General features: G+C 41.9%; 1 protein-coding gene across 2 annotated transcripts; it reads left to right on the top strand.

Moving 5' to 3' along the window:
- The first annotated feature begins 1,319 nt into the window (after window positions 1-1,319).
- On the top strand, window positions 1,320-27,452 carry LOC124021684 (myelin regulatory factor-like protein). Of its 2 annotated transcripts, XM_046336797.1 has the most exons (17): window positions 1,320-1,360; window positions 1,855-1,945; window positions 2,316-2,516; window positions 2,659-2,877; window positions 4,615-4,784; window positions 9,750-9,813; window positions 9,922-9,998; window positions 14,725-14,796; window positions 14,973-15,002; window positions 18,205-18,227; window positions 18,813-18,986; window positions 21,823-21,870; window positions 21,997-22,081; window positions 22,181-22,255; window positions 23,061-23,172; window positions 23,323-23,397; window positions 26,800-27,452. In XM_046336797.1, the coding sequence occupies exons 2-17, from the start codon at window positions 1,865-1,867 to the stop codon at window positions 26,884-26,886; spliced, it is 1,593 nt and encodes a 530-aa protein (XP_046192753.1). In that variant the 5' UTR covers window positions 1,320-1,360; window positions 1,855-1,864; the 3' UTR covers window positions 26,887-27,452. The 2 variants fall into 2 exon arrangements, with proteins under 2 accessions (XP_046192753.1, XP_046192752.1); XM_046336796.1 differs by lacking the exon at window positions 18,205-18,227 and having other exon boundaries at window positions 14,973-15,025.
- The last annotated feature ends 473 nt before the right edge of the window (window positions 27,453-27,925 follow it).

The raw sequence follows: 27,925 nt of genomic DNA, 5'->3' as shown, positions 1-27,925 counted from the left end.
AGGTCACAGTTCACGTAGACCGGATACCCCCAACCCTGCTAGCCGGAGACCCCCAACCCTGCTAGTTAAAACACCCAACGGCCCTGCGCCGATAGAGTTATCTATACTTTGCTTTGTTCCACATCAAGGTGTTTGGCGTGAAGGTTTGTTCTCAGTTTATCTACGCCTTCCAAATGTGCATACTTTGACGAACTTTCCTGGAACATCAGCGTTTGACCTCTGCAGACTACTTCAGATGATGCCTTTGAGGACATTAAAAGCACTCCTTTTTTTGTTAGTATGTAAGTTAGCCGGGTTGGGGAGATTACTTTCTAAATATCCCCCGGTACTCCCCAACCCTGTTTGTTATCTATACTTTGACCGTTTGTTCTCATCAACCCTGCTAGTTATCTATACTTTGACCGTTTGTTCTCCCCAACCCTGCTAGTTATCTATACTTTGACCGTTTGTTCTCCCCAACCCTGCTAGTTATCTATACTTTGACCGTTTGTTCTCCCCAACCCTGCTAGTTATCTATACTTTGACCGTTTGTTCTCATCAACCCTGCTAGTTATCTATACTTTGACCGTTTGTTCTCCCCAACCCTGCTAGTTATCTATACTTTGACCGTTTGTTCTCCCCAACCCTGCTAGTTATCTATACTTTGACCGTTTGTTCTCCCCAACCCTGCTAGTTATCTATACTTTGACCGTTTGTTCTCCCCAACCCTGCTAGTTATCTATACTTTGACCGTTTGTTCTCATCAACCCTGCTAGTTATCTATACTTTGACCGTTTGTTCTCCCAACCCTGCTAGTTATCTATACTTTGACCGTTTGTTCTCCCCAACCCTGCTAGTTATCTATACTTTGACCGTTTGTTCTCATCAACCCTGCTAGTTATCTATACTTTGACTGTTTGTTCCCATCAACCCTGCTAGTTATCTATACTTTGACCGTTTGTTCTCTGCAGCTTGAGGCACAGACTCACAAAGTCACCATAGAGTTATCTAGTCCCAGCCGGATCGCACCGCAAGAAACCATTCCTGCCAGTCAAGTGAGTGTCCTTTGACCGTCCTCCATGTCACTATACTCTGTACTGTAGACTGCCGTGTTCAACGTTGGGAGTGTAATCTGTCATTCATATCTGAACAATGACACAACTGTGATTCAAGAGTTATACGGTGCATAGCCAAAAACTGGGTTTGTTCGATTTGGATGGAAACTCTGGCCTAAATTTCTGAATAACATCTTTGTCCCTCAGAGTTTGTTCTCAGTCTACCAGGGGACAAGATCACTAGAGTTACTCTGGGAAGACTGCACTTCAGTGAGACCACTGCCAACAACATGAGGAAAACCGGGTAAACCCAACCCTGACCAGAGGTTGGTTACTGCCGTGTTGTTGCCGTGTTGTTGCCGTGTCACTGCCGTGTCACTGCCGTGTCACTGCCGTGTCACTGCCGTGTCACTGCCGTGTCACTGCCGTGTCATTGCCGTGTTACTGCCGTGTTACTGCCGTGTTACTGCCGTGTTACTGCCGTGTCACTGCCGTGTTACTGCCGTGTCACTGCAATGACGTGATCACTGCCGTGTCACTGCCGTGTCACTGCCGTGTTACTGCCGTGTCACTGCCGTGTTACTGCCGTGTTACTGCCGTGTCATTGCCGTGTTACTGGCGTGTCACTGGCGTGTCACTGCCGTGTTACTGCCGTGTCATTGCCGTGTCACTGCCGTGTCACTGCCGTGTTACTGGCGTGTCATTGCCGTGTCACTGCCGTGTCATTGCCGTGTCACTGCCGTGTTACTGCCGTGTTACTAATATCGGCATTGAAAGCAGTTTCAACATGTCGTTCCATGTGTCCTTGTGTTATGACCAGGTACTTCCTGATGGTGGTGGGTCTGTACGCCACAGTGAGGGAAGAGAGTTACCTGCTGATAGCGTTCGTGTCAGAGAGGATCGTAGTCAGGGTCAGTACTGAACCAGAAGTACTAAAGCAGGGATCATCAACTGTTGAGCAGATTTTTATTATTTTTCTCTCTGAAAACTTGAGGGGCCATATGAGACCACCCTGGGGGCCAAATTTGGCGCGGAGGACACCAGTTGGGGAACCCTGTACTAAAGTATTTAAAAGCATGAGACTCAAGCACTAAGTACTAAAGCATACTAAAGCATGAGAATCCTTGCTAAAATTAAGATTAAATAAAGAATATATAAAAATTAAATCAAATGTAGTTCCTACCATGATTCCATTGGACAATTAGTTCTAGAATGCACCGTGTTCTGAATGGAACCAACCGTAACCAGAACTCTAAACTCTTCCGTGTTCCTCCACTACAGGCGTCGAACCCGGGCCAGTTTGAGAACGACAGTGAGGTGTTGTGGCAACGAGGACAGGCTCCGGACGCGGTGGTGTGCCAGGGGAGGGTGGGCATCAACACAGACACCCCCGATGAAGCCCTGGTGGTCTGTGGCAACGCTAAGATCATGGGGCAGGTTATGCATCCCTCCGACCGCCGCGCAAAACACAACATACAAGAGGTAGGAAGCAGCACATGCTCTTATATAATAGCTATCAAATGAATGGTTTTGGTGTGAAATAACAGGAAGGAACATAGAAATGCCTTCACAGTGGCCCAGGGAATGATGTCTTACCTGACGGGACAATATTTCAACTGTGTAGGTGGATTCAACAGAACAGTTGAAGAGAATATCTCAGATGAGGATTGTGGAGTATGACTACAAGCCTGAGTTCGCCTCAGAGATGGGGATCGATCACATACATGAAACGGGCGTCCTAGCCCAGGAGGTGAAGGAGCTGCTGCCCACTGCTGTCAAAGTGGTGGGGGACATCACCTGTAGCGACGGAGAGAGGATCCGCAACTTCCTCATGGTGGACAAGGTACGTGTCCGTCCGCATGAGATTTAAGGCCTGACAACATATGATCAGTGTGATAATCAGCATGAGGATTGTCAAGAGATCTGAGTTATGGTCCCACTTTGGGGTGGCAGGTAGCCTAGTGGTTAGAGGCAGGTAGCCTAGTGGTTAGAGGCAGGGTAGCCTAGTGGTTAGAGGCAGGTAGCCTAGTGGTTAGAGGCAGGGTGGCCTAGTGGTTAGAGGCAGGGTGGCTTAGTGGTTAGAGGCAGGTAGCCTAGTGGATAGAGGCAGGTAGCCTAGTGGATAGAGGCAGGGTAGCCTAGTGGTTAGAGGCAGGGTGGCTTAGTGGTTAGAGGCAGGGTGGCTTAGTGGTTAGAGGCAGGTAGCCTAGTGGTTAGAGGCAGGGTGGCCTAGTGGTTAGAGGCAGGGAGGCCTAGTGGTTAGAGGCAGGGTAGCCTAGTGGTTAGAGGCAGGTAGCCTAGTGGTTACAGGCAGGGTAGCCTAGTGGTTAGAGGCAGGTAGCCTAGTGGTTAGAGGCAGGGTGGCCTAGTGGTTAGAGGCAGGGAGGCCTAGTGGTTAGAGGCAGGGTGGCCTAGTGGTTAGAGGCAGGGTAGCCTAGTGGTTAGAGGCAGGGTAGCCTAGTGGTTAGAGGCAGGGTAGCCTAGTGGTTAGAGGCAGGGTAGCCTAGTGGTTAGAGGCAGGGAGGCCTAGTGGTTAGAGGCAGGGTGGCCTAGTGGTTAGAGGCAGGGTGGCCTAGTGGTTAGAGGCAGGGTGGCCTAGTGGTTAGAGGCAGGGTGGCCTAGTGGTTAGAGGCAGGGTGGCCTAGTGGTTAGAGGCAGGTAGCCTAGTGGTTAGAGGCAGGGTAGCCTAGTGGTTAGAGGCAGGGTAGCCTAGTGGTTAGAGGCAGGTAGCCTAGTGGTTAGAGGCAGGTAGCCTAGTGGTTAGAGGCAGGTAGCCTAGTGGTTAGAGGCAGGGTGGCCTAGTGGTTAGAGGCAGGGTGGCCTAGTGGTTAGAGGCAGGGTGGCCTAGTGGTTAGAGGCAGGGTGGCCTAGTGGTTAGAGGCAGGGTGGCCTAGCGGTTAGAGGCAGGGTGGCCTAGCGGTTAGAGGCAGGGTGGCCTAGCGGTTAGAGGCAGGGTGGCCTAGCGGTTAGAGGAAGGGTGGCCTAGCGGTTAGAGGCAGGGTAGCCTAGCGGATAGAGACAGGGTGGCCTAGCGGTTAGAGACAGGGTGGCCTAGCGGTTAGAGGCAGGTAGCCAAGCGGTTAGAGGCAGAGTGGCCTAGCGGTTAGAGGCAGGGTGGCCTAGCGGTTAGAGGCAGGGTGGCCTAGCGGTTAGAGGCAGGGTGGCCTAGCGGTTAGAGGCAGGGTAGCCTAGCGGTTAGAGGCAGGGTAGCCTAGCGGTTAGAGGCAGGGTAGCCTAGCGGTTAGAGGCAGGGTAGCCTAGCGGTTAGAGGCAGGGTAGCCTAGCGGTTAGAGGCAGGGTAGCCTAGCGGTTAGAGGCAGGGTAGCCTAGCGGTTAGAGCGGTGGGCCAGTAACCAAAAGGTTGCTGGATCGAATCCCCGAGCTGACAAGGTAAAAATCTGTCTTTGTGCCCCTGAACAAGGCAGTTAACCCACTGTTCCCTGGTGGGCCGTCATTGTAAATATGAATTTGTTCTTAACTGAGTTGCCAAGTTAAATAAAGGTTCAATAAAAAATAAAAATAAAGTTTTACTTTGAAGAACAAAATACTGTACCATTTCTATGATATTTGTCCCCCATAGGAGCAGATCTTCATGGAGAATGTAGGGGCTGTGAAGCAGCTGTGCAAGGTGACTGACAACCTGGAGAACAGGATTCAGGAGCTGGAGGGGTGGAACACACGGTCAGCCAAGCTAAAGGACATGGGCAGCCCTGCTAACAGCAGAAACCCTGCTAACAGCAGCACTAAAGGGTAATGTCACAGTGCCACCAGGGGGTGCTATTTCTCAATGGCCTATTGCCTACAAGTTCTCTTTCAGTTTTCAAAATAATTTGGAGACATTGAGAGATTTTCACCCAACATAAAAACATTTGTTTTAGTACATTCAGTCAGTCGGTTTAGTCAGGTACTCAGGGACACTTTTCAGATCCCTGCTGTGTTTAAAAAAAAATCAATTTTATTGAACCTTTATATTACTAGGCAAGTCAGTTAAGAACAAATTCTTATTTACAATGACAGCCAACACTGGCCAAACCCGGACGACGCTGGGCCAATTGTGCGCCGCCCTATGGGACTCCCAATCACGGCCGGTTGTGATACAGCCTGGTGTGTATGAGACGGTGGGGCTGTACTGAGGATGGTTGACCTCTGGATGTGTTGTGTGTCTGTCTTTATGACCAGGGTCACTCTCATGGGGACCATCAACACTTCCTCAGCTCAACTATAACAGCCCTACGGCTTCTGCATTGTGCCTCCTGTACTGTCAAATATCTCCACTTTATTGTAGCTTAGGAATCTCTCCTTTTGGAGGGACTGAGTTTATACTTGTAATGGACTGGATAGGGAATGCTCAACGTTCTTTGGTTTCCTAATACATTTTAAACTGTCATTATTTAACGTGTTTCAACTGTCATTATTTAACGTGTTTCAACTGTCATTATTTAACGTGTTTCAACTGTCATTATTTAACGTGTTTCAACTGTCATTATTTAACGTGTTTCAACTGTCATTATTTAACGTGTTTCAACTGTCTTTATTTAACGTGTTTCAACTGTCTTTATTTAACGTGTTTCAACTGTCTTTATTTAACGTGTTTCAACTGTCATTATTTAACATGTTTCAACTGTCATTATTTAACATGTTTCAACTGTCATTATTTAACGTGTTTCAACTGTCATTATTTAACGTGTTGTGTTTCAACTGTCATTATTTAACGTGTTGTGTTTCAACTGTCATTATTTAACGTGTTTCAACTGTCATTATTTAACGTGTTTCAACTGTCATTATTTAACGTGTTTCAACTGTCATTATTTAACGTGTTGTGTTTCAACTGTCATTATTTAACGTGTTTCAACTGTCATTATTTAACGTGTTTCAACTGTCATTATTTAACGTGTTTCAACTGTCATTATTTAACGTGTTTCAACTGTCATTATTTAACGTGTTTCAACTGTCATTATTTAACGTGCTGTGTTTCAACTGTCATTATTTAACGTGTTGTGTTTCAACTGTCATTATTTAACGTGTTTCAACTGTCATTATTTAACGTGTTTCAACTGTCATTATTTAACGTGTTTCAACTGTCATTATTTAACGTGTTTCAACTGTCATTATTTAACGTGTTTCAACTGTCTTTATTTAACGTGTTTCAACTGTCTTTATTTAACGTGTTTCAACTGTCATTATTTAACGTGTTTCAACTGTCATTATTTAACGTGTTTCAACTGTCATTATTTAACGTGTTTCAACTGTCATTATTTAACGTGTTTCAACTGTCATTATTTAACGTGTTTCAACTGTCATTATTTAACGTGTTTCAACTGTCATTATTTAACGTGTTTCAACTGTCATTATTTAACGTGTTTCAACTGTCATTATTTAACGTGTTGTGTTTCAACTGTCATTATTTAACGTGTTTCAACTGTCATTATTTAACGTGTTTCAACTGTCATTATTTAACGTGTTTCAACTGTCATTATTTAACGTGTTGTGTTTCAACTGTCATTATTTAACGTGTTGTGTTTCAACTGTCATTATTTAACGTGTTGTGTTTCAACTGTCATTATTTAACGTGTTTCAACTGTCATTATTTAACGTGTTGTGTTTCAACTGTCATTATTTAACGTGTTGTGTTTCAACTGTCATTATTTAACGTGTTTCAACTGTCATTATTTAACGTGTTTCAACTGTCATTATTTAACGTGTTGTGTTTCAACTGTCATTATTTAACGTGTTGTGTTTCAACTGTCATTATTTAATGTGTTGTGTTTCAACTGTCATTATTTAACGTGTTTCAACTGTCATTATTTAACGTGTTGTGTTTCAACTGTCATTATTTAACGTGTTGTGTTTCAACTGTCATTATTTAACGTGTTTCAACTGTCATTATTTAACATGTTTCAACTGTCATTATTTAACGTGTTTCAACTGTCATTATTTAACGTGTTTCAACTGTCATTATTTAACGTGTTTCAACTGTCATTATTTAACGTGTTTCAACTGTCTTTATTTAACGTGTTTCAACTGTCATTATTTAACGTGTTTCAACTGTCATTATTTAACGTGTTTCAACTGTCATTATTTAACGTGTTTCAACTGTCATTATTTAACGTGTTTCAACTGTCATTATTTAACGTGTTTCAACTGTCATTATTTAACGTGTTTCAACTGTCATTATTTAACGTGTTTCAACTGTCATTATTTAACGTGTTTCAACTGTCATTATTTAACGTGTTTCAACTGTCATTATTTAACGTGTTTCAACTGTCATTATTTAACGTGTTTCAACTGTCATTATTTAACGTGTTTCAACTGTCATTATTTAATGTGTTTCAACTGTCATTATTTAACGTGTTTCAACTGTCATTATTTAACGTGTTTCAACTGTCATTATTTAACGTGTTTCGTGTTTCAACTGTCATTATTTAACGTGTTTCAACTGTCATTATTTAACGTGTTTCAACTGTCATTATTTAACGTGTTTCAACTGTCATTATTTAACTGTCATTATTGTGTTTCAACTGTCATTATTTAACGTGTTTCAACTGTTATTATTTAACGTGTTTCAACTGTCATTATTTAACGTGTTTCAACTGTCATTATTTAACCTGTTTCAACTGTCATTATTTAACGTGTTTCAACTGTCATTATTTAACGTGTTGTGTTTCAACTGTCATTATTTAACGTGTTTCAACTGTTATTATTTAACAACTGTTTCAACTTTCAACTGTCATTATTTAACGTGTTTCAACTGTCATTATTTAACGTGTTTCAACTGTCATTATTTAACGTGTTTCAACTGTCATTATTTAACGTGTTTCGTGTTTCAACTGTCATTATTTAACGTGTTTCAACTGTCATTATTTAACGTGTTTCAACTGTCATTATTTAACGTGCTGTGTTTCAACTGTCATTATTTAACGTGTTGTGTTTCAACTGTCATTATTTAACGTGTTTCAACTGTCATTATTTAACATGTTTCAACTGTCATTATTTAACGTGTTTCAACTGTCATTATTTAACGTGTTTCGTGTTTCAACTGTCATTATTTAACGTGTTTCAACTGTCATTATTTAACGTGTTTCAACTGTCATTATTTAACGTGTTGTGTTTCAACTGTCATTATTTAACGTGTTTCAACTGTTATTATTTAACGTGTTTCAACTGTCATTATTTAACGTGTTTCAACTGTCATTATTTAACGTGTTTCAACTGTCATTATTTAACGTGTTTCAACTGTCATTATTTAATGTGTTTCAACTGTCATTATTTAACGTGTTTCAACTGTCATTATTTAACGTGTTTCGTGTTTCAACTGTCATTATTTAACGTGTTTCAACTGTCATTATTTAACGTGTTTCAACTGTCATTATTTAACGTGCTGTGTTTCAACTGTCATTATTTAACGTGTTGTGTTTCAACTGTCATTATTTAACGTGTTTCAACTGTCATTATTTAACATGTTTCAACTGTCATTATTTAACGTGTTTCAACTGTCATTATTTAACGTGTTTCAACTGTCATTATTTAACGTGTTTCAACTGTCTTTATTTAACGTGTTTCAACTGTCTTTATTTAACGTGTTTCAACTGTCATTATTTAACGTGTTTCAACTGTCATTATTTAACGTGTTTCAACTGTCATTATTTAACGTGTTTCAACTGTCATTATTTAACGTGTTTCAACTGTCATTATTTAACGTGTTTCAACTGTCATTATTTAACGTGTTTCAACTGTCATTATTTAACGTGCTTCAACTGTCATTATTTAACGTGTTTCAACTGTCATTATTTAACGTGTTTCAACTGTCATTATTTAACGTGTTTCAACTGTCATTATTTAACGTGTTTCAACTGTCATTATTTAACGTGTTGTGTTTCAACTGTCATTATTTAACGTGTTGTGTTTCAACTGTCATTATTTAACGTGTTGTGTTTCAACTGTCATTATTTAACGTGTTTCAACTGTCATTATTTAACGTGTTTCAACTGTCATTATTTAACGTGTTTCAACTGTCATTATTTAACGTGTTGTGTTTCAACTGTCATTATTTAACGTGTTGTGTTTCAACTGTCATTATTTAACGTGTTGTGTTTCAACTGTCATTATTTAACGTGTTTCAACTGTCATTATTTAACGTGTTTCAACTGTCATTATTTAACGTGTTTCAACTGTCATTATTTAACGTGTTTCAACTGTCATTATTTAACGTGTTTCAACTGTCATTATTTAACGTGTTTCAACTGTCATTATTTAACGTGTTTCAACTGTCATTATTTAACGTGTTTCAACTGTCATTATTTAACGTGTTTCAACTGTCATTATTTAACGTGTTTCAACTGTCATTATTTAACGTGTTTCGTGTTTCAACTGTCATTATTTAACGTGTTTCAACTGTCATTATTTAACGTGTTTCAACTGTCATTATTTAACGTGTTTCGTGTTTCAACTGTCATTATTTAACTTGTTTCGTGTTTCAACTGTCATTATTTAACTTGTTGTGTTTCAACTGTCATTATTTAACGTGCTGTGTTTCAACTGTCATTATTTAACATGCTGTGTTTCAACTGTCATTATTTAACGTGCTGTGTTGATAATATATGTGTTGTGTTGATAATATATGTGTTGTGTTGATAATATATGTGTTGTGTTGATAATATATGTATTGTGTTGATAATATATGTGTTGTGTTGATAATATATGTGTTGTGTCACACAGGAAAATAAACAGACACAGCAGTGTTCCACCACCACAGAAGCCAACACCTCTCAAATCTGTCAAGGTGAGGGAGAACTGCAGAAACACTGTATACTTGTATAAGAACAGGAGTACAGCAAGTCTGAATCAAACTAAACTAAAACCATTCATATTCATATTGATTCTCTTGTAGGCAAAGTTCCACCGCTGCTTAAAACACAAGTTTGTCCAAGTCAGCGTGATCATTCTGGTAGCAACAATGGCTTTCTGGTAAGACTTCCTGTTACAACCGAGGAGCAGATGTTCATGTTACTTTCATATTGAAACTAAAAGTATGACTGCTTTGTTAGAAAATACCTCTGGATATTGAAGCACTGCAATATACAGGTAACTGCCAAAGTAAAGGAAACATGAAGTGTTTTACTAGGGGCGTTGGGTCTCCACCAGCCAGAACAGCATCAATGCACCGTGACATCGATTCTACACGTGTCTGGAACCCTATTGGAGGGATGTGACACCATTATTCCACCAGACAATTCATCATTTGGTGTTTTGTTGACTGTGGTTTCAGGCGCCGCTTCAGAATCTATAAATGTTCAATTGGGTTGAGATCTGGTGACACACACACACACACACACACCCTGGTGACAGAGTCGGCCATGGCATATGGTTTACTTTGTCTTCATGCTCATCAAACCATTCTGTGACCACTCGACCCCTGTGGATCTGGGCCTTGTCATCATCATAGCCATGGAAACCTAAATAATGGCCAAAATAATGTCCCTAAGCATGGTAATATAAATAATAACCCTTAAGCATGATAATATAATATAAATAATAACCCTTAAGCACGGTAATATAAATAATAACCCTTAAGCATGATAATATAAATAATAACCCTTAAGCATGATAATATAATATAAATAATAACCCTTAAGCATGATAATATAAATAATAACCCTTAAGCATGATAATATAATATAAATAATAACCCTTAAGCATGATAATATAATATAAATAATAACCCTTAAGCATGATAATATAAATAATAACCCTTAAGCATGATAATATAAATAATAACCCTTAAGCATGATAATATAAATAATAACCCTTAAGCATGATAATATAAATAATAACCCTTAAGCATGATAATATAAATAATAACCCTTAAGCATGATAATATAATATAAATAATAACCCTTAAGCATGATAATATAAATAATAACCCTTAAGCATGATAATATAATATAAATAATAACCCTTAAGCATGATAATATAATATAAATAATAACCCTTAAGCATGATAATATAAATAATAACCCTTAAGCATGATAATATAAATAATAACCCTTAAGCATGATAATATAATATAAATAATAACCCTTAAGCATGATAATATAAATAATAACCCTTAAGCATGATAATATAAATAATAACCCTTAAGCATGATAATATAATATAAATAATAACCCTTAAGCATGATAATATAAATAATAACCCTTAAGCATGATAATATAAATAATAACCCTTAAGCATGATAATATAAATAATAACCCTAAATATAATATAAATAATAACCCTTAAGCATGATAATATAAATAATAACCCTTAAGCATGATAATATAATATAAATAATAACCATTAAGCATGATAATATAATATAAATAATAACCCTTAAGCATGATAATATAATATAAATAATAACCCTTAAGCATGATAATATAATATAAATAATAACCATTAAGCATGATAATACAATATAAATAATAACCCTTAAGCATGATAATATAATATAAATAATAACCCTTAAGCATGATAATACAATATAAATAATAACCCTTAAGCATGATAATATAATATAAATAATAACCCTTAAGCATGATAATATAAATAATAACCCTTAAGCATGATAATATAAATAATAACCCTTAAGCATGATAATATAATATAAATAATAACCCTTAAGCATGATAATATAAATAATAACCCTTAAGCATGATAATATAAATAATAACCCTTAAGCATGATAATATAAATAATAACCCTTAAGCATGATAATATAAATAATAATAACCCTTAAGCATGATAATATAAATATAACCCTTAAGCATATAATATAAATAATAACCCTTAAGCATGATAATATAATATAAATAATAACCCTTAAGCATGATAATATAAATAATAACCCTTAAGCATGATAATATAATATAAATAATAACCCTTAAGCATGATAATATAATATAAATAATAACCCTTAAGCATGATAATATAAATAATAACCCTTAAGCATGATAATATAAATAATAACCCTTAAGCATGATAATATAAATAATAACCCTTAAGCATGATAATATAATATAAATAATAACCCTTAAGCATGATAATATAAATAATAAATGATAATATAAATAATAACCCTTAAGCATGGTAATATAATATAAATAATAACCCTTAAGCATGATAATATAAATAATAACCCTTAAGCATGATAATATAATATAAATAATAACCCTTAAGCATGATAATATAAATAATAACCCTTAAGCATGATAATATAAATAATAACCCTTAAGCATGATAATATAAATAATAACCCTTAAGCATGATAATATAAATAATAACCCTTAAGCATGATAATATAAATAATAACCCTTAAGCATGATAATATAAATAATAACCCTTAAGCATGATAATATAATATAAATAATAACCCTTAAGCATGATAATATAATATAAATAATAACCCTTAAGCATGATAATATAAATAATAACCCTTAAGCATGATAATATAATATAAATAATAACCCTTAAGCATGATAATATAATATAAATAATAACCCTTAAGCATGATAATATAATATAAATAATAACCCTTAAGCATGATAATATAATATAAATAATAACCCTTAAGCATGATAATATAATATAAATAATAACCCTTAAGCATGATAATATAATATAAATAATAACCCTTAAGCATGATAATATAATATAAATAATAACCCTTAAGCATGATAATATAAATAATAACCCTTAATGATAATATAATAAAATAATAACCCTTAAGCATGATAATATAATATAAATAATAACCCTTAAGCATGATAATATAAATAATAACCCTTAAGCATGATAATATAAATAAATAATAACCCTTAAGCATGATAATATAAATAATAACCCTTAAGCATGATAATATAATATAAATAATAACCCTTAAGCATGATAATATAAATAATAACCCTTAAGCATGATAATATAAATAATAACCCTTAAGCATGATAATATAATATAAATAATAACCCTTAAGCATGATAATATAAATAATAACCCTTAAGATAATATAAATAATAACATGATAATATAAATAATAACCCTTAACATAAGCATGATAATATAATATAAATAATAACCATTAAGCATGATAATATAATATAAATAATAACCCTTAAGCATGATAATATAATATAAATAATAACCCTTAAGCATGATAATATAATATAAATAATAACCATTAAGCATGATAATACAAAATATAAATAATAACCCTTAAGCATGATAATATAATATAAATAATAACCCTTAAGCATGATAATACAATATAAATAATAACCCTTAAGCATGATAATATAATATAAATAATAACCCTTAAGCATGATAATATAAATAATAACCCTTAAGCATGATAATATAAATAATAACCCTTAAGCATGATAATATAATATAAATAATAACCCTTAAGCATGATAATATAAATAATAACCCTTAAGCATGATAATATAAATAATAACCCTTAAGCATGATAATATAAATAATAACCCTTAAGCATGATAATATAAATAATAACCCTTAAGCATGATAATACAATATAAATAATAACCCTTAAGCATGATAATATAAATAATAACCCTTAAGCATGATAATATAAATAATACCCCTTAAGCATGATAATATAAATAATAACCCTTAAGCATGATAATACAATATAAATAATAACCCTTAAGCATGATAATATAAATAATAACCCTTAAGCATGATAATATAAATAATAACCCTTAAGCATGATAATATAATATAAATAATAACCCTTAAGCATGATAATATAAATAATAACCCTTAAGCATGATAATATAAATAATAACCCTTAAGCATGATAATATAAATAATAACCCTTAAGCATGATAATATAATATAAATAATAACCCTTAAGCATGATAATATAAATAATAACCCTTAAGCATGATAATATAATATAAATAATAACCATTAAGCATGATAATATAATATAAATAATAACCCTTAAGCATGATAATATAATATAAATAATAACCCTTAAGCATGATAATATAAATAATAAGCATTAAGCATGATAATATAAATAATAACCCTTAGACATGGTAATATAAATAATAACCCTTAGGCATGGTAATATAAATAATAACCATTAAGCATGATAATATAAATAATAACCCTTAGACGTGGTAATATAAATAATAACCCTTAGACATGGTAATATAAATAATAACCCTTAAGCATGATAATATAAATAATAACCCTTAAGAAGGCCAGGATGTTAATTACTTAATAAACTCAGGAACCACACCTGTGTGGAAGTGACTGTTTTCAATATACTTTGTATCCCTCATTTAATCAAGTGTTTCCATTATTTTGGCAGTTACCTCTCCCTGAACATAATATAATGTTGAATGCATAAAGCTTTATCTATTCTGATAACTGTATCAGAGAAATGAAAATGTGAGAAAAGGTTGACTATCAGATCAGATGGGGTGGGACATGACTGTATAAAAGCATTGGAGAGTTTAGAATATAGAAGTTTACTATTCCTTTTCATAAATCGACTCTAAGTTTTGTTGTTGTTGATGTACCTGTATTGTAAGTCCCCTGGTCTGGGCCTGACCATGGTTTGTTTTTCTTATGTAATGTTTATGAATGTGTTATGAAGGGTTATGACAACCCTATGTCTCTTCCACAGTTCTATTGCCATCACAGCTCTCTACATGCTGACTCTGAGAGACGACGCCGGCATGCTGCTTCCTGGAAACAAGTAAGATACACCACTGATCTGGCGTCACCAACTACATTTGCCGCCAGCCTTTATCTGCCAAGAATACGGTGCCAAGAATACTACTGAGACTCAAACTGTATCTGTGCCAAATGCTATCCAGAATGGGAATGTGAAATTCATTTCAAAGGTCATATCATGTTTTTATTTATTTGCAGCAACGAGACTACTGTGCATCCTCTCTACACCACAACAGTCAGTACTACCTTAGGTAAACAACCTCTCTACACCACAACAGTCAGTACTACCTTAGGTAAACAACCTCTCTACACCACAACAGTCAGTACTACCTTAGGTAAACAACCTCTCTACACCACAACAGTCAGGACTACCTCAGGTAAACAACAGTCAGTACTACCTCAGGTAAACAACCTCTCTACACCACAACAGTCAGTACTACCTCAGGTAAACAACCTCTCTACACCACAACAGTCAGGACTACCTAAGGTAAACAACCTCTCTACACCACAACAGTCAGTACTACCTCAGGTAAACAACCTCTCTACACCACAACAGTCAGTACTACCTCAGGTAAACAACCTCTCTACACCACAACAGTCAGTACTACCTCAGGTAAACAACCTCTCTACACCACAACAGTCAGTACTACCTCAGGTAAACAACCTCTCTACACCACAACAGTCAGTACTACCTCAGGTAAACAACCTCTCTACACCACAACAGTCAGGACTACCTTAGGTAAACAACCTCTCTACACCACAACAGTCAGGACTACCTCAGGTAAACAACAGTCAGTACTACCTCAGGTAAACAACCTCTCTACACCACAACAATCAGGACTACCTTAGGTAAACAACCTCTCTACACCACAACAGTCAGGACTACCTGAGGTAAACAACCTCTCTACACCACAACAGTCAGGACTACCTTAGGTAAACAACCTCTCTACACCACAACAGTCAGGACTACCTTAGGTAAACAACCTCCTACACCACAACAGTCAGGACTACCTTAGGTAAACAACCTCCCTACACCACAACAGTCAGGACTACCTTAGGTAAACAACCTCTCTACAACAACAGTCAGGACTACACAACACACCACAACAGTCAGGACTACCTCAGGTAAACAACCTCTCTACACCACAACAGTCAGTACTACCTTAGGTAAACAACCTCTCTACACCACAACAGTCAGGACTACCTTAGGTAAACAACCTCTCTACACCACAACAGTCAGGACTACCTTAGGTAAACAACCTCTCTACACCACAACAGTCAGGACTACCTCAGGTAAACAACCTCTCTACACCACAACAGTCAGTACTACCTTAGGTAAACAACCTCTCTACACCACAACAGTCAGGACTACCTTAGGTAAACAACCTCTCTACACCACAACAGTCAGGACTACCTTAGGTAAACAACCTCTCTACACCACAACAGTCAGGACTACCTTAGGTAAACAACCTCTCTACACCACAACAGTCAGTACTACCTTAGGTAAACAACCTCTCTACACCACAACAGTCAGGACTACCTTAGGTAAACAACCTCTCTACACCACAACAGTCAGGACTACCTTAGGTAAACAACCTCCCTACACCACAACAGTCAGGACTACCTTAGGTAAACAACCTCTCTACACCACAACAGTCAGGACTACCTTAGGTAAACAACCTCTCTACACCACAACAGTCAGGACTACCTCAGGTAAACAACCCCTCTACACCACAACAGTCAGGACTACCTTAGGTAAACAACCTCTCTACACCACAACAGTCAGGACTACCTCAGGTAAACAACCTCTCTACACCACAACAGTCAGGACTACCTCAGGTAAACAACCTCTCTACACCACAACAGTCAGGACTACCTCAGGTAAACAACCTCTCTACACCACAACAGTCAGGACTACCTCAGGTAAACAACCTCTCTACACCACAACAGTCAGGACTACCTTAGGTAAACAACCTCCCTACACCACAACAGTCAGGACTACCTTAGGTAAACAAACTCTCTACACCACAACAGTCAGGACTACCTTAGGTAAACAACCTCTCTACACCACAACAGTCAGGACTACCTCAGGTAAACAACCTCTCTACACCACAACAGTCAGGACTACCTTAGGTAAACAACCTCTCTACACCACAACAGTCAGGACTACCTTAGGTAAACAACCTTTCTACACCACAACAGGCAGGACTACCTTAGGTAAACAACAGTCAGTACTACCTTAGGTAAACAACCTCTCTACACCACAACAGTCAGTACTACCTTAAGTAAACATCCTCTCTACACCACAACAGTCAGTACTACCTTAGGTAAACAACCTCTCTACACCACAACAGTCAGTACTACCTTAGGTAAACAACAGTCTGTACTACCTTAGGTAAACAACCTCTCTACACCACAACAGTCAGTACTACCTTAGGTAAACATCCTCTCTACACCACAACAGTCAGTACTACCTTAGGTAAACATCCTCTCTACACCACAACAGTCAGTACTACCTTAGGTAAACAACCTCCCTACACCACAACAGTCAGGACTACCTTAGGTAAACAACCTCTCTACACCACAACAGTCAGTACTACCTTAAGTAAACATCCTCTCTACACCACAACAGTCAGTACTACCTTAGGTAAACAACCTCCCTACACCACAACAGTCAGGACTACCTTAGGTAAACAACCTCTCTACACCACAACAGTCAGGACTACCTTAGGTAAACAACCTCTCTACACCACAACAGTCAGGACTACCTTAGGTAAACAACCTCTCTACACCACAACAGTCAGGACTACCTCAGGTAAACAACCTCTCTACACCACAACAGTCAGTACTACCTTAGGTAAACAACCTCTCTACACCACAACAGTCAGGACTACCTTAGGTAAACAACCTCTCTACACCACAACAGTCAGGACTACCTCAGGTAAACAACCTCTCTACACCACAACAGTCAGGACTACCTTAGGTAAACAACCTCTCTACACCACAACAGTCAGGACTACCTCAGGTAAACAACCTCTCTACACCACAACAGTCAGGACTACCTTAGGTAAACAACCTCTCTACACCACAACAGGCAGGACTACCTTAGGTAAACAACAGTCAGTACTACCTTAGGTAAACAACCTCTACACCACAACAGTCAGTACTACCTTAGGTAAACATCCTCTCTACACCACAACAGTCAGTACTACCTTAGGTAAACAACCTCTCTACACCACAACAGTCAGTACTACCTTAGGTAAACAACAGTCAGTACTACCTCAGGTAAACAACCTCTCTACACCACAGCAGTCAGTACTACCTTAGGTAAACATCCTCTCTACACCACAACAGTCAGTACTACCTTAGGTAAACATCCTCTCTACACCACAACAGTCAGTACTACCTTAGGTAAACATCCTCTCTACATCACAACAGTCAGTACTACCTTAGGTAAACAACCTCTCTACACCACAACAGTCAGTACTACCTTAGGTAAACAACAGTCAGTACTACCTTAGGTAAACAACAGTCAGTACTACCTTAGGTAAACAACCTCTCTACACCACAACAGTCAGGACTACCTCAGGTAAACAACCCATAAATGCTCTTTATATAGTTCTACTTTCATCACAGTAACGTTGTGATGTCTCATCGTAGTAACGTTGTGATGTCTCATCGTAGTAACGTTGTGGTGTCTCATCGTAGTGACGTTGTGATGTCTCATCGTGGTAACGTTGTGATGTCTCATTGTAGTGACGTTGTGACGTCTCATCGTAGTAACGTTGTGGTGTCTCATCGTGGTGACGTTGTGGTGTCTCATCGTGGTGACGTTGTGGTGTCTCATCGTGGTGACGTTGTGGTGTCTCATCGTGGTGACGTTGTGGTGTCTCATCGTAGTGACGTTGTGGTGTCTCATCGTAGTGACATTGTGACGTCTCATTCAATTCTATTGTACAAAGAGGTGGTAAAAGTATTGCTGTCTGTCATGAGTCCTTTATGTGGAAATGGACGTTTGTTTGTTTGTTTATTTATTAGTAAACCCAACAACCACCCCTGTCCCGTGGACCCCTGATGTGGACTTCTGTAGCCTGATCTACTGTGAAGAAGTGTTCTGCTGCCCCACTACAGCCTCCATGGATAATACCAGCACCATCTCTCCTGTCCTCCTCTCCTCCACTCTATCTCCCACTACCGGGCCTTCTGTAGCAGGTGAGCTGTCTCCTCCCTGTATCTCCCACTACCGGGCCTTCTGTAGCAGGTGAGCTGTCTCCTCCCTGTATCTCCCACTACCGGGCCTTCTGTAGCAGGTGAGCTGTCTACTCCCTGTATCTCCCACTACCGGGCCTTCTGTAGCAGGTGAGCTGTCTACTCCCTGTATCTCCCACTACCTGGTCCTCTCTAGCAGGTGAGCTGTCTACTCCCTGTATCTCCCACTACCTGGTCCTCTCTAGCAGGTGAGCTGTCTCCTCCCTGTATCTCCCACTACCTGGTCCTCTCTAGCAGGTGAGCTGTCTACTCCCTGTATCTCCCACTACCTGGTCCTCTCTAGCAGGTGAGCTGTCTACTCCCTGTCTTCCCACTACCTGGTCCTCTCTAGCAGGTGAGCTGTCTACTCCCTGTATCTCCCACTACCGGGCCTTCTGTAGCAGGTGAGCTGTCTACTCCCTGTATCTCCCACTACCTGGTCCTCTCTAGCAGGTGAGCTGTCTCCTCCCTGTATCTCCCACTACCTGGCCCTCTCTAGCAGGTGAGCTGTCTACTCCCTGTCTTCCCACTACCTGGTCCTCTCTAGCAGGTGAGCTGTCTACTCCCTGTATCTCCCACTACCTGGCCCTCTCTAGCAGGTGAGCTGTCTACTCCCTGTCTTCCCACTACCTGGTCCTCTCTAGCAGGTGAGCTGTCTCCTCCCTGTCCCATCTCCCACTACCTGGCCCTCTGGTCCTCTCTAGCAGGTGAGCTGTCTCTCCCTGTCTTCCCACTACCTGGTCCTCTCTAGCAGGTGAGCTGTCTCCTCCCTGTCTTCCCACTACCTGGTCCTCTCTAGCAGGTGAGCTGTCTACTCCCTGTCTTCCCACTACCTGGTCCTCTCTAGCAGGTGAGCTGTCTACTCCTGTATCTCCCACTACCTGGCCCTCTCTAGCAGGTGAGCTGTCTACTCCCTGTCTTCCCACTACCTGGTCCTCTCTAGCAGGTGAGCTGTCTACTCCCTGTCTTCCCACTACCTGGTCCTCTCTAGCAGGTGAGCTGTCTACTCCCTGTATCTCCCACTACCTGGCCCTCTCTAGCAGGTGAGCTGTCTACTCCCTGTCTTCCCACTACCTGGTCCTCTCTAGCAGGTGAGCTGTCTCCTCCCTGTATCTCCCACTACCTGGCCCTCTCTAGCAGGTGAGCTGTCTACTCCCTGTCTTCCCACTACCTGGTCCTCTCTAGCAGGTGAGCTGTCTCCTCCCTGTATCTCCCACTACCTGGCCCTCTCTAGCAGGTGAGCTGTCTACTCCCTGTCTTCCCACTACCTGGTCCTCTCTAGCAGGTGAGCTGTCTACTCCCTGTCTTCCCACTACCTGGTCCTCTCTAGCAGGTGAGCTGTCTACTCCCTGTATCTCCCACTACCTGGTCCTCTCTAGCAGGTGAGCTGTCTACTCCCTGTATCTCCCACTACCTGGTCCTCTATAGCAGGTGAGCTGTCTACTCCCTGTCTTCCCACTACCTGGTCCTCTCTAGCAGGTGAGCTGTCTACTCCCTGTCTTCCCACTACCTGGTCCTCTCTAGCAGGTGAGCTGTCTACTCCCTGTATCTCCCACTACCTGGCCCTCTCTAGCAGGTGAGCTGTCTACTCCCTGTCTTCCCACTACCTGGTCCTCTCTAGCAGGTGAGCTGTCTCCTCCCTGTATCTCCCACTACCTGGCCCTCTCTAGCAGGTGAGCTGTCTACTCCCTGTCTTCCCACTACCTGGTCCTCTCTAGCAGGTGAGCTGTCTCCTCCCTGTATCTCCCACTACCTGGCCCTCTCTAGCAGGTGAGCTGTCTACTCCCTGTCTTCCCACTACCTGGTCCTCTCTAGCAGGTGAGCTGTCTACTCCCTGTCTTCCCACTACCTGGTCCTCTCTAGCAGGTGAGCTGTCTACTCCCTGTATCTCCCACTACCTGGTCCTCTCTAGCAGGTGAGCTGTCTACTCCCTGTATCTCCCACTACCTGGTCCTCTCTAGCAGGTGAGCTGTCTACTCCCTGTCTTCCCACTACCTGGTCCTCTCTAGCAGGTGAGCTGTCTACTCCCTGTATCTCCCACTACCTGGTCCTCTCTAGCAGGTGAGCTGTCTACTCCCTGTCTTCCCACTACCTGGTCCTCTCTAGCAGGTGAGCTGTCTACTCCCTGTATCTCCCACTACCTGGTCCTCTATAGCAGGTGAGCTGTCTACTCCCTGTATCTCCCACTACCTGGTCCTCTCTAGCAGGTGAGCTGTCTACTCCCTGTATCTCCCACTACCTGGTCCTCTCTAGCAGGTGAGCTGTCTACTCCCTGTCTTCCCACTACCTGGTCCTCTCTAGCAGGTGAGCTGTCTACTCCCTGTCTTCCCACTACCTGGTCCTCTCTACCAGGTGAGCTGTCTCCTCCCTGTATCTCCCACTACCTGGCCCTCTCAAGCAGGTGAGCTGTCTACTCCCTGTATCTCCCACTACCTGGCCATCTCAAGCAGGTGAGCTGTCTACTCCCTGTATCTCCCACTACCTGGTCCTCTCTAGCAGGTGAGCTGTCTCCTCCTGTCTTCCCACTACCTGGTCCTCTATAGCAGGTGAGCTGTCTACTCCCTGTCTTCCCACTACCTGGCCCTCTCTAGCAGGTGTGCTGTCTCCTCCCGGTCTTCATTTACCAACAGCATTCTCCACTGTATCTCTTTCTTCATGCTTGCTTATGTTGACGTAAAACCTACATGTTGCTGACCTTGAATGAGACGTAATTCTGATGCTCTATAAAGTGTTGGCATTGTGCTGCTTGTGACGGGCAGTAATCTCACTTCTTCTCGTGGTTCCAATTCTGCCTTCTCAGATAAAGGGGAAGACAAATTCAATGAAGAAATCAAAGGTGGCGGAGATTGTAAGTCAAATTCTATCACATACGTTTGAACACACATTTTAATGCTTAATCCAAATTTTCTGTTATTTTCTGACTTTATTTCACAATACTTTAGAGTTTGACATCAGATTGTTGTTCTATTTTCAGGGACAAACACAACAATAAAGTCTTTTTTCATCAAAGAAAACGAACAGATCATTGACTCTCGGTACTGTGAGAGGGGAAGCTGCGGGTACGTAATTCAGTCCGTTTGAACTCCTGTAATAGATGTAGATTCAGGCTGCCAAACCGACGGTATACTTCACCTCTATGTTGATCTGTTTCCATTCAGGTCAGGAAACTACTCCTTCCAAATTCCTATCAGCAAGTTCGTCCCCACCAACATGCGTGTCACTGTCCAGATGAAGTGAGTGACCAGGACATGAGACATGCTTCCTCTTGTCTCCACTTTGTTTTCCACTTGAATAATTCAATAGGACTTGTCTTCCCACTGTGGTGGTGACAGGTTGGCATTGACTGTGGACTCTGGAAGGAGCAGGGGATAGTTTCTAAGAGGTTGTTTTAAATCCGGGGCTGATGATGGTCTGATTCCTCCCAGACATTCAGAGTCCATGCACGGGGGGGGGACTAGCGGGAGCTTGTGAGTCTAAGGGCTCCATTTAAGCCTTAGTGCAGTAGGTTGCGATTTAGAATTTAAAGGCAATGTTTCCGGGCATTTGCGGAGACTGCAGTCACGTAGTTGCTGCGTATGTCATCTCAATGGGAAATTACCTTTAAATGTCAATCACACCATACTACCGCAGACCTTCAGCAGCTAGGGATTGAATCAAGACTTATATAATAAATATATATGCCATTTAGCAGACGCTTTTATCCAAAGCGACTTACAGTCATGTGTGCATACATTCTACGTATGGGTGGTCCCGGGGATCGAACCCACTACCCTGGCGTTACAAGCGCCATGCTCTACCAACTGAGCTACAGAAGGACTTGAAGCTTTGTCTGAATCAGACATTGGACCCCAGTGTGGCAGGACTTCCTGTTCTATATGAGGAGATGAAGGCCTCTACTAAGACAGAGTTGCATGAGGCACATTCTCTCATTGTTGTTCACACTAATTACAAATGGTCACAGAGCACTTGGTACTTGCACTGTGGGTTTGTTGTAAGTACCGTAAATGACCACTAGGTGTCTCCTCTCCTCTGACGCAGTACCACAGAGCTGCTGGTTGTCCACCTGTGTCATAATGATGAGATGTTTAAATGCTCCGCCTTGATGGACCACGATCAAACCAACGAAGAATACAATTTCATAAATACACAGGTATGGCATCCACAGACAACACTATACTGTGGTTGCTCTCTGTTTGATAATTGTAAACTCTCTGGTGTTTGTGTGATAAAAAGTGAACAAAGTAAGTAAGAAAGTAAGAGAGTGTAAAGGTTGAAAGTGTTTTTCTCTTGTTCTCTCCAGGGCTACGTCCATGAATGGCCTCTGCCAGTGTCTCGATTCTACAGGAGCTCCTACCACTTCCGCTCAGCAGTGGCTGTAAGAACTAAAAGATTTCTCCAATGTGTCCTTTCCTAAAATATCAATGTCAAAACGACACTGTCCCAGTAGCCTCACAACTACTACGTGTTGTATGTTGTGGGGGGAAAACGACATGATCTGATAACCACAATCTAATAGAGTTGTTAAACATTAGTATGATAACATTAGTATGATAACCACCCCCTCCATTTACTCAACCCACCGTAATGCTCTCGTCTCCCCGTAATGCTCTCGTCTCCCCGTAATGCTCTCGTCTCCCCGTAATGCTCTCGTCTCCCCGTAATGCTCTCGTCTCCCCGTAATGCTCTCGTCTCCCCGTAATGCTCTCGTCTCCCCGTAATGCTCTCGTCTCCCCATCTCATCGTAATGCTCTCGTCTCCCCGTAATGCTCTCGTCTCCTCGTAATGCTCTCGTCTCATCGTAATGCTCTCGTCTCCCCGTAATGCTCTCGTCTCCCCGTAATGCTCTCGTCTCCCCGTAATGCTCTCGTCTCCCCGTAATGCTCTCATCTCCCCGTAATGCTCTCGTCTCCCCGTAATGCTCTCGTCTCCCCGTAATGCTCTCGTCTCCCCCTGATGCTCTCGTCTCCCCGTGATGCTCTCGTCTCCTCGTAATGCTCTCGTCTCCCGTAATGCTCTCGTCTCCCGTAATGCTCTCGTCTCCCGTAATGCTCTCGTCTCCCCGTAATGCTCTCGTCTCCCCGTAATGCTCTCGTCTCCCCGTAATGCTCTCGTCTCCCCGTCTCATCGTAATGCTCTCGTCTCCCCGTAATGCTCTCGTCTCCCCGTAATGCTCTCGTCTCCCCGTAATGCTCTCGTCTCCCCGTAATGCTCTCGTCTCCCCGTAATAATAATATATGCCATTTAGCAGACGCTTTTATCCAAAGCGACTTACAGTCATGTGTGCATACATTCTACGTATGGGTGGTCCCGGGGATCGAACCTCCCTGGCGTTAATGCCATGCTCTCCCTGAGCTACACAGGACCAAGTGCTCTGTGACCAATGCTCTCGTCTCCCCGTAATGCTCTCGTCTCCCCGTAATGCTCTCGTCTCCCCGTAATGCTCTCGTCTCCCCGTAATGCTCTCGTCTCCCCGTAATGCTCTCGTCTCCCCGTAATGCTCTCGTCTCCCCATCAATGCTCTCGTCTCCCCGTAATGCTCTCGTCTCCCCCGTAATGTCTCCCCCCGTAATGCTCTCGTCTCCCCGTAATGCTCTCGTCTCCCGTAATGCTCTCGTCTCCCCGTAATGCTCTCCTCTCCCCGTAATGCTCTCGTCTCCCCGTAATAATAATATATGCCATTTAGCAGACGCTTTTATCCAAAGCGACTTACAGTCATGTGTGCATACATTCTACGTATGGGTGGTCCCGGGGATCGAACCCACTACCCTGGCGTTACAAGCGCCATGCTCTACCAACTGAGCCACACAGGACCAAGTGCTCTGTGACCAATGCTCTCGTCTCCCCGTAATGCTCTCGTCTCCCCGTAATGCTCTCGTCTCCCCGTAATGCTCTCGTCTCCCCGTAATGCTCTCGTCTCCCCGTAATGCTCCCCGTAATGCTCGTCTCCCCGTAATGCTCTCGTCTCCCCGTAATGCTCTCGTCTCCCCCTAATGCTCTCGTCTCCCCGTGATGCTCTCGTCTCCCGTAATGCTCTCGTCTCCCCCGTAATGCTCTCGTCTCCCCGTAATGCTCTCGTCTCCCCGTAATGCTCTCGTCTCCCCGTAATGCTCTCGTCTCCCCGTAATGCTCTCGTCTCCCCGTAATGCTCTCGTCTCCCCGTAATGCTCTCGTCTCCCCGTAATGCTCTCTCCCCGTCTCCTCCCGTAATGCTCTCGTCTCCCCGCTCTCTCCCCGTAATGCTCTCGTCTCCCGTAATGCTCTCTCATCGTAATCTCCCCTCCCCGTAATGCTCTCGTCTCCCCGTAATGCTCTCGTCTCCCCGTAATGCTCTCGTCTCCCCGTAATGCTCTCGTCTCCCCGTAATGCTCTCGTCTCTCCGTAATGCTCTCGTCTCTCCGTAATGCTCTCGTCTCCCCGTAATGCTCTCGTCTCCCCGTAATGCTCTCGTCTCCCCGTAATGCTCTCGTCTCCCGTAATGCTCTCGTCTCCCCGTAATGCTCTCGTCTCCCCGTAATGCTCTCGTCTCCCCGTAATGCTCTCGTCTCCCCTGATGCTCTCGTCTCCCCGTGATGCTCTCGTCTCCCCGTAATGCTCGTCTCCCCGTATGCTCTCGTCTCCCCGTAATGCTCTCGTCTCCCCGTAATGCTCTCGTCTCCCCGTAATGCTCTCGTCTCCCTCCCGTCTCATCGTCTCCCCGTCTCTCCTCCCCGTAATGCTCTCGTCTCCCGTAATGCTCTCGTCTCCCCGTAATGCTCTCGTCTCCCCGTAATGCTCTCGTCTCCCCGTAATGCTCTCGTCTCCCCGTAATGCTCTCGTCTCCCCGTAATGCTCTCGTCTCCCCGTAATGCTCTCGTCTCATCGTAATGCTCTCGTCTCATCGTCTCCCCGTAATGCTCTCATCTCCCCGTAATGCTCTCGTCTCCCCGTAATGCTCTCGTCTCCCCGTAATGCTCTCGTCTCCCCGTAATGCTCTCGTCTCCCCGTAATGCTCTCGTCTCCCCGTAATGCTCTCGTCTCCCCGTAATGCTCTCGTCTCCCCGTAATGCTCTCGTCTCCCCGTAATGCTCTCGTCTCCCCGTAATGCTCTCGTCTCTCCGTAATGCTCTCGTCTCCCCGTAATGCTCTCGTCTCCCCGTAATGCTCTCGTCTCCCCGTAATGCTCTCGTCTCCCCGTAATGCTCTCGTCTCCCCGTAATGCTCTCGTCTCCCCGTAATGCTCTCGTCTCATCGTAATGCTCTTGTCTCCCCCTGATGCTCTCGTCTCCCCGTAATGCTCTCGTCTCATCGTAATGCTCTCGTCTCCCCGTAATGCTCTCGTCTCCCCGTAATGCTCTCGTCTCCCCGTAATGCTCTCGTCTCCCCGTAATGCTCTCGTCTCCCCGTAATGCTCTCGTCTCCCCGTAATGCTCTCGTCTCCCCGTAATGCTCTCGTCTCATCGTAATGCTCTCGTCTCATCGTCTCCCCGTAATGCTCTCGTCTCCCCGTAATGCTCTCGTCTCACACTGGTATTGGAAACTGAACAATAGTGAAGAAGAAGAAAATTGACTACATTAAAATGGAGATGCTGCCCATGCTGGCGCAGAAGCTAAAATGGCACAGATACAGAGACGAGAACTCTATCTCTAAGGCCTATCTACCCTGTCATTGGCTAGAATGGTTCCACCTGATCTCGCCTCCTCACGCTTGCCTTCCATCTTTGAGGACTTGTACAGTATCTCCACTGTTAGAGCCGTCACTTGTCAATGTAATAGACAATGTTGGTCTATCTCCATCCAGGGCCAGGCAGACTGCAATACCGACCGTGGCTTCGTGGGGGCGCTGTTCACAGACTACCACTTCAACTTCTACCGGAGGTGTGAGTGAGGAAGAAGACCTCATACTGTAGTTCCTCTGGCAGGCCAGCCAGTGTCCAATGACATGTGTGTCGATGCTTCTCTTCGTGATGTCTGGCAACCGTAATAATTCATCCACTTTGTATTGTTTTTCTATGAAATGTCCTGATTGTTGATGAGATCGTTGTATATAATCTCTTTTACAAAGACTGTAATAAGAGAATATTTATTGAGACAGAATTACAGTAGATAAGAGTCGTATGATTCACTTCGCCTTGTGACAGTTCTTGCACTATGTGAAAAGAGATTGAATTGGAACAGACCTGAAAAGGATCATTCAGTGGAATGTAAATGCAGAATAACAGGTTATTGATTGTTCATTAAACTATACATTGATCATGTCACACTGTTGGAACACAGGAGGACAGGATGAGGCCCAAAGTAAAATAGTACTTATATCTCATACTTGACTATGTAGGTAGCTATTACATTTATTTCAGAAAGTAATTGTGTTGAATTCTGTGTTACTGCATCATTTCCTAGTAATTACCAGGTAAATACCATTGGAAACTGTAAAATAAAGTACTGAATTCTCTGTTCTGAAGCAGTTACTTCCATCCAGGGTCAACTTTATCATTCAGACGCAAATTTAGAATGACGTCAGTTGCCAACAACACACACCACCGCAACACAACTTTTAAACCAACAGCTACAAGGGATTCTAACCAATGTCTCCCTGTCTCTCCTTTATTCTAACCAATAGAGATGTCACCTCTCCTCTATTCTAACCAATAGAGATGTCTCCCTGTCTCTCCTTTATTCTAACCCATAGAGATGTCTCCTCTCCTCTATTCTAACCAATAGAGATGTCTCCTCTCCTCTATTCTAACCAATAGATGTCTCCTCTCCTCTATTCTAACCAATAGATGTCTCCTCTCCTCTATTCTAACCAATAGAGACGTCTCCTCTCCTCTATTCTAACCAATAGAGATGTCTCCTCTATTCTAACCAATAGAGATGTCTCCTCTCCTCTATTCTAACCAATAGAGATGTCTCCTCTCCTTTATTCT

This window comes from Oncorhynchus gorbuscha, unplaced genomic scaffold, assembly GCF_021184085.1.
Source record: "Oncorhynchus gorbuscha isolate QuinsamMale2020 ecotype Even-year unplaced genomic scaffold, OgorEven_v1.0 Un_scaffold_1161, whole genome shotgun sequence".
NCBI classification, from domain to species: Eukaryota; Metazoa; Chordata; class Actinopteri; order Salmoniformes; family Salmonidae; genus Oncorhynchus; species Oncorhynchus gorbuscha.
This window is presented reverse-complemented; position numbering and strand designations above follow the sequence as displayed.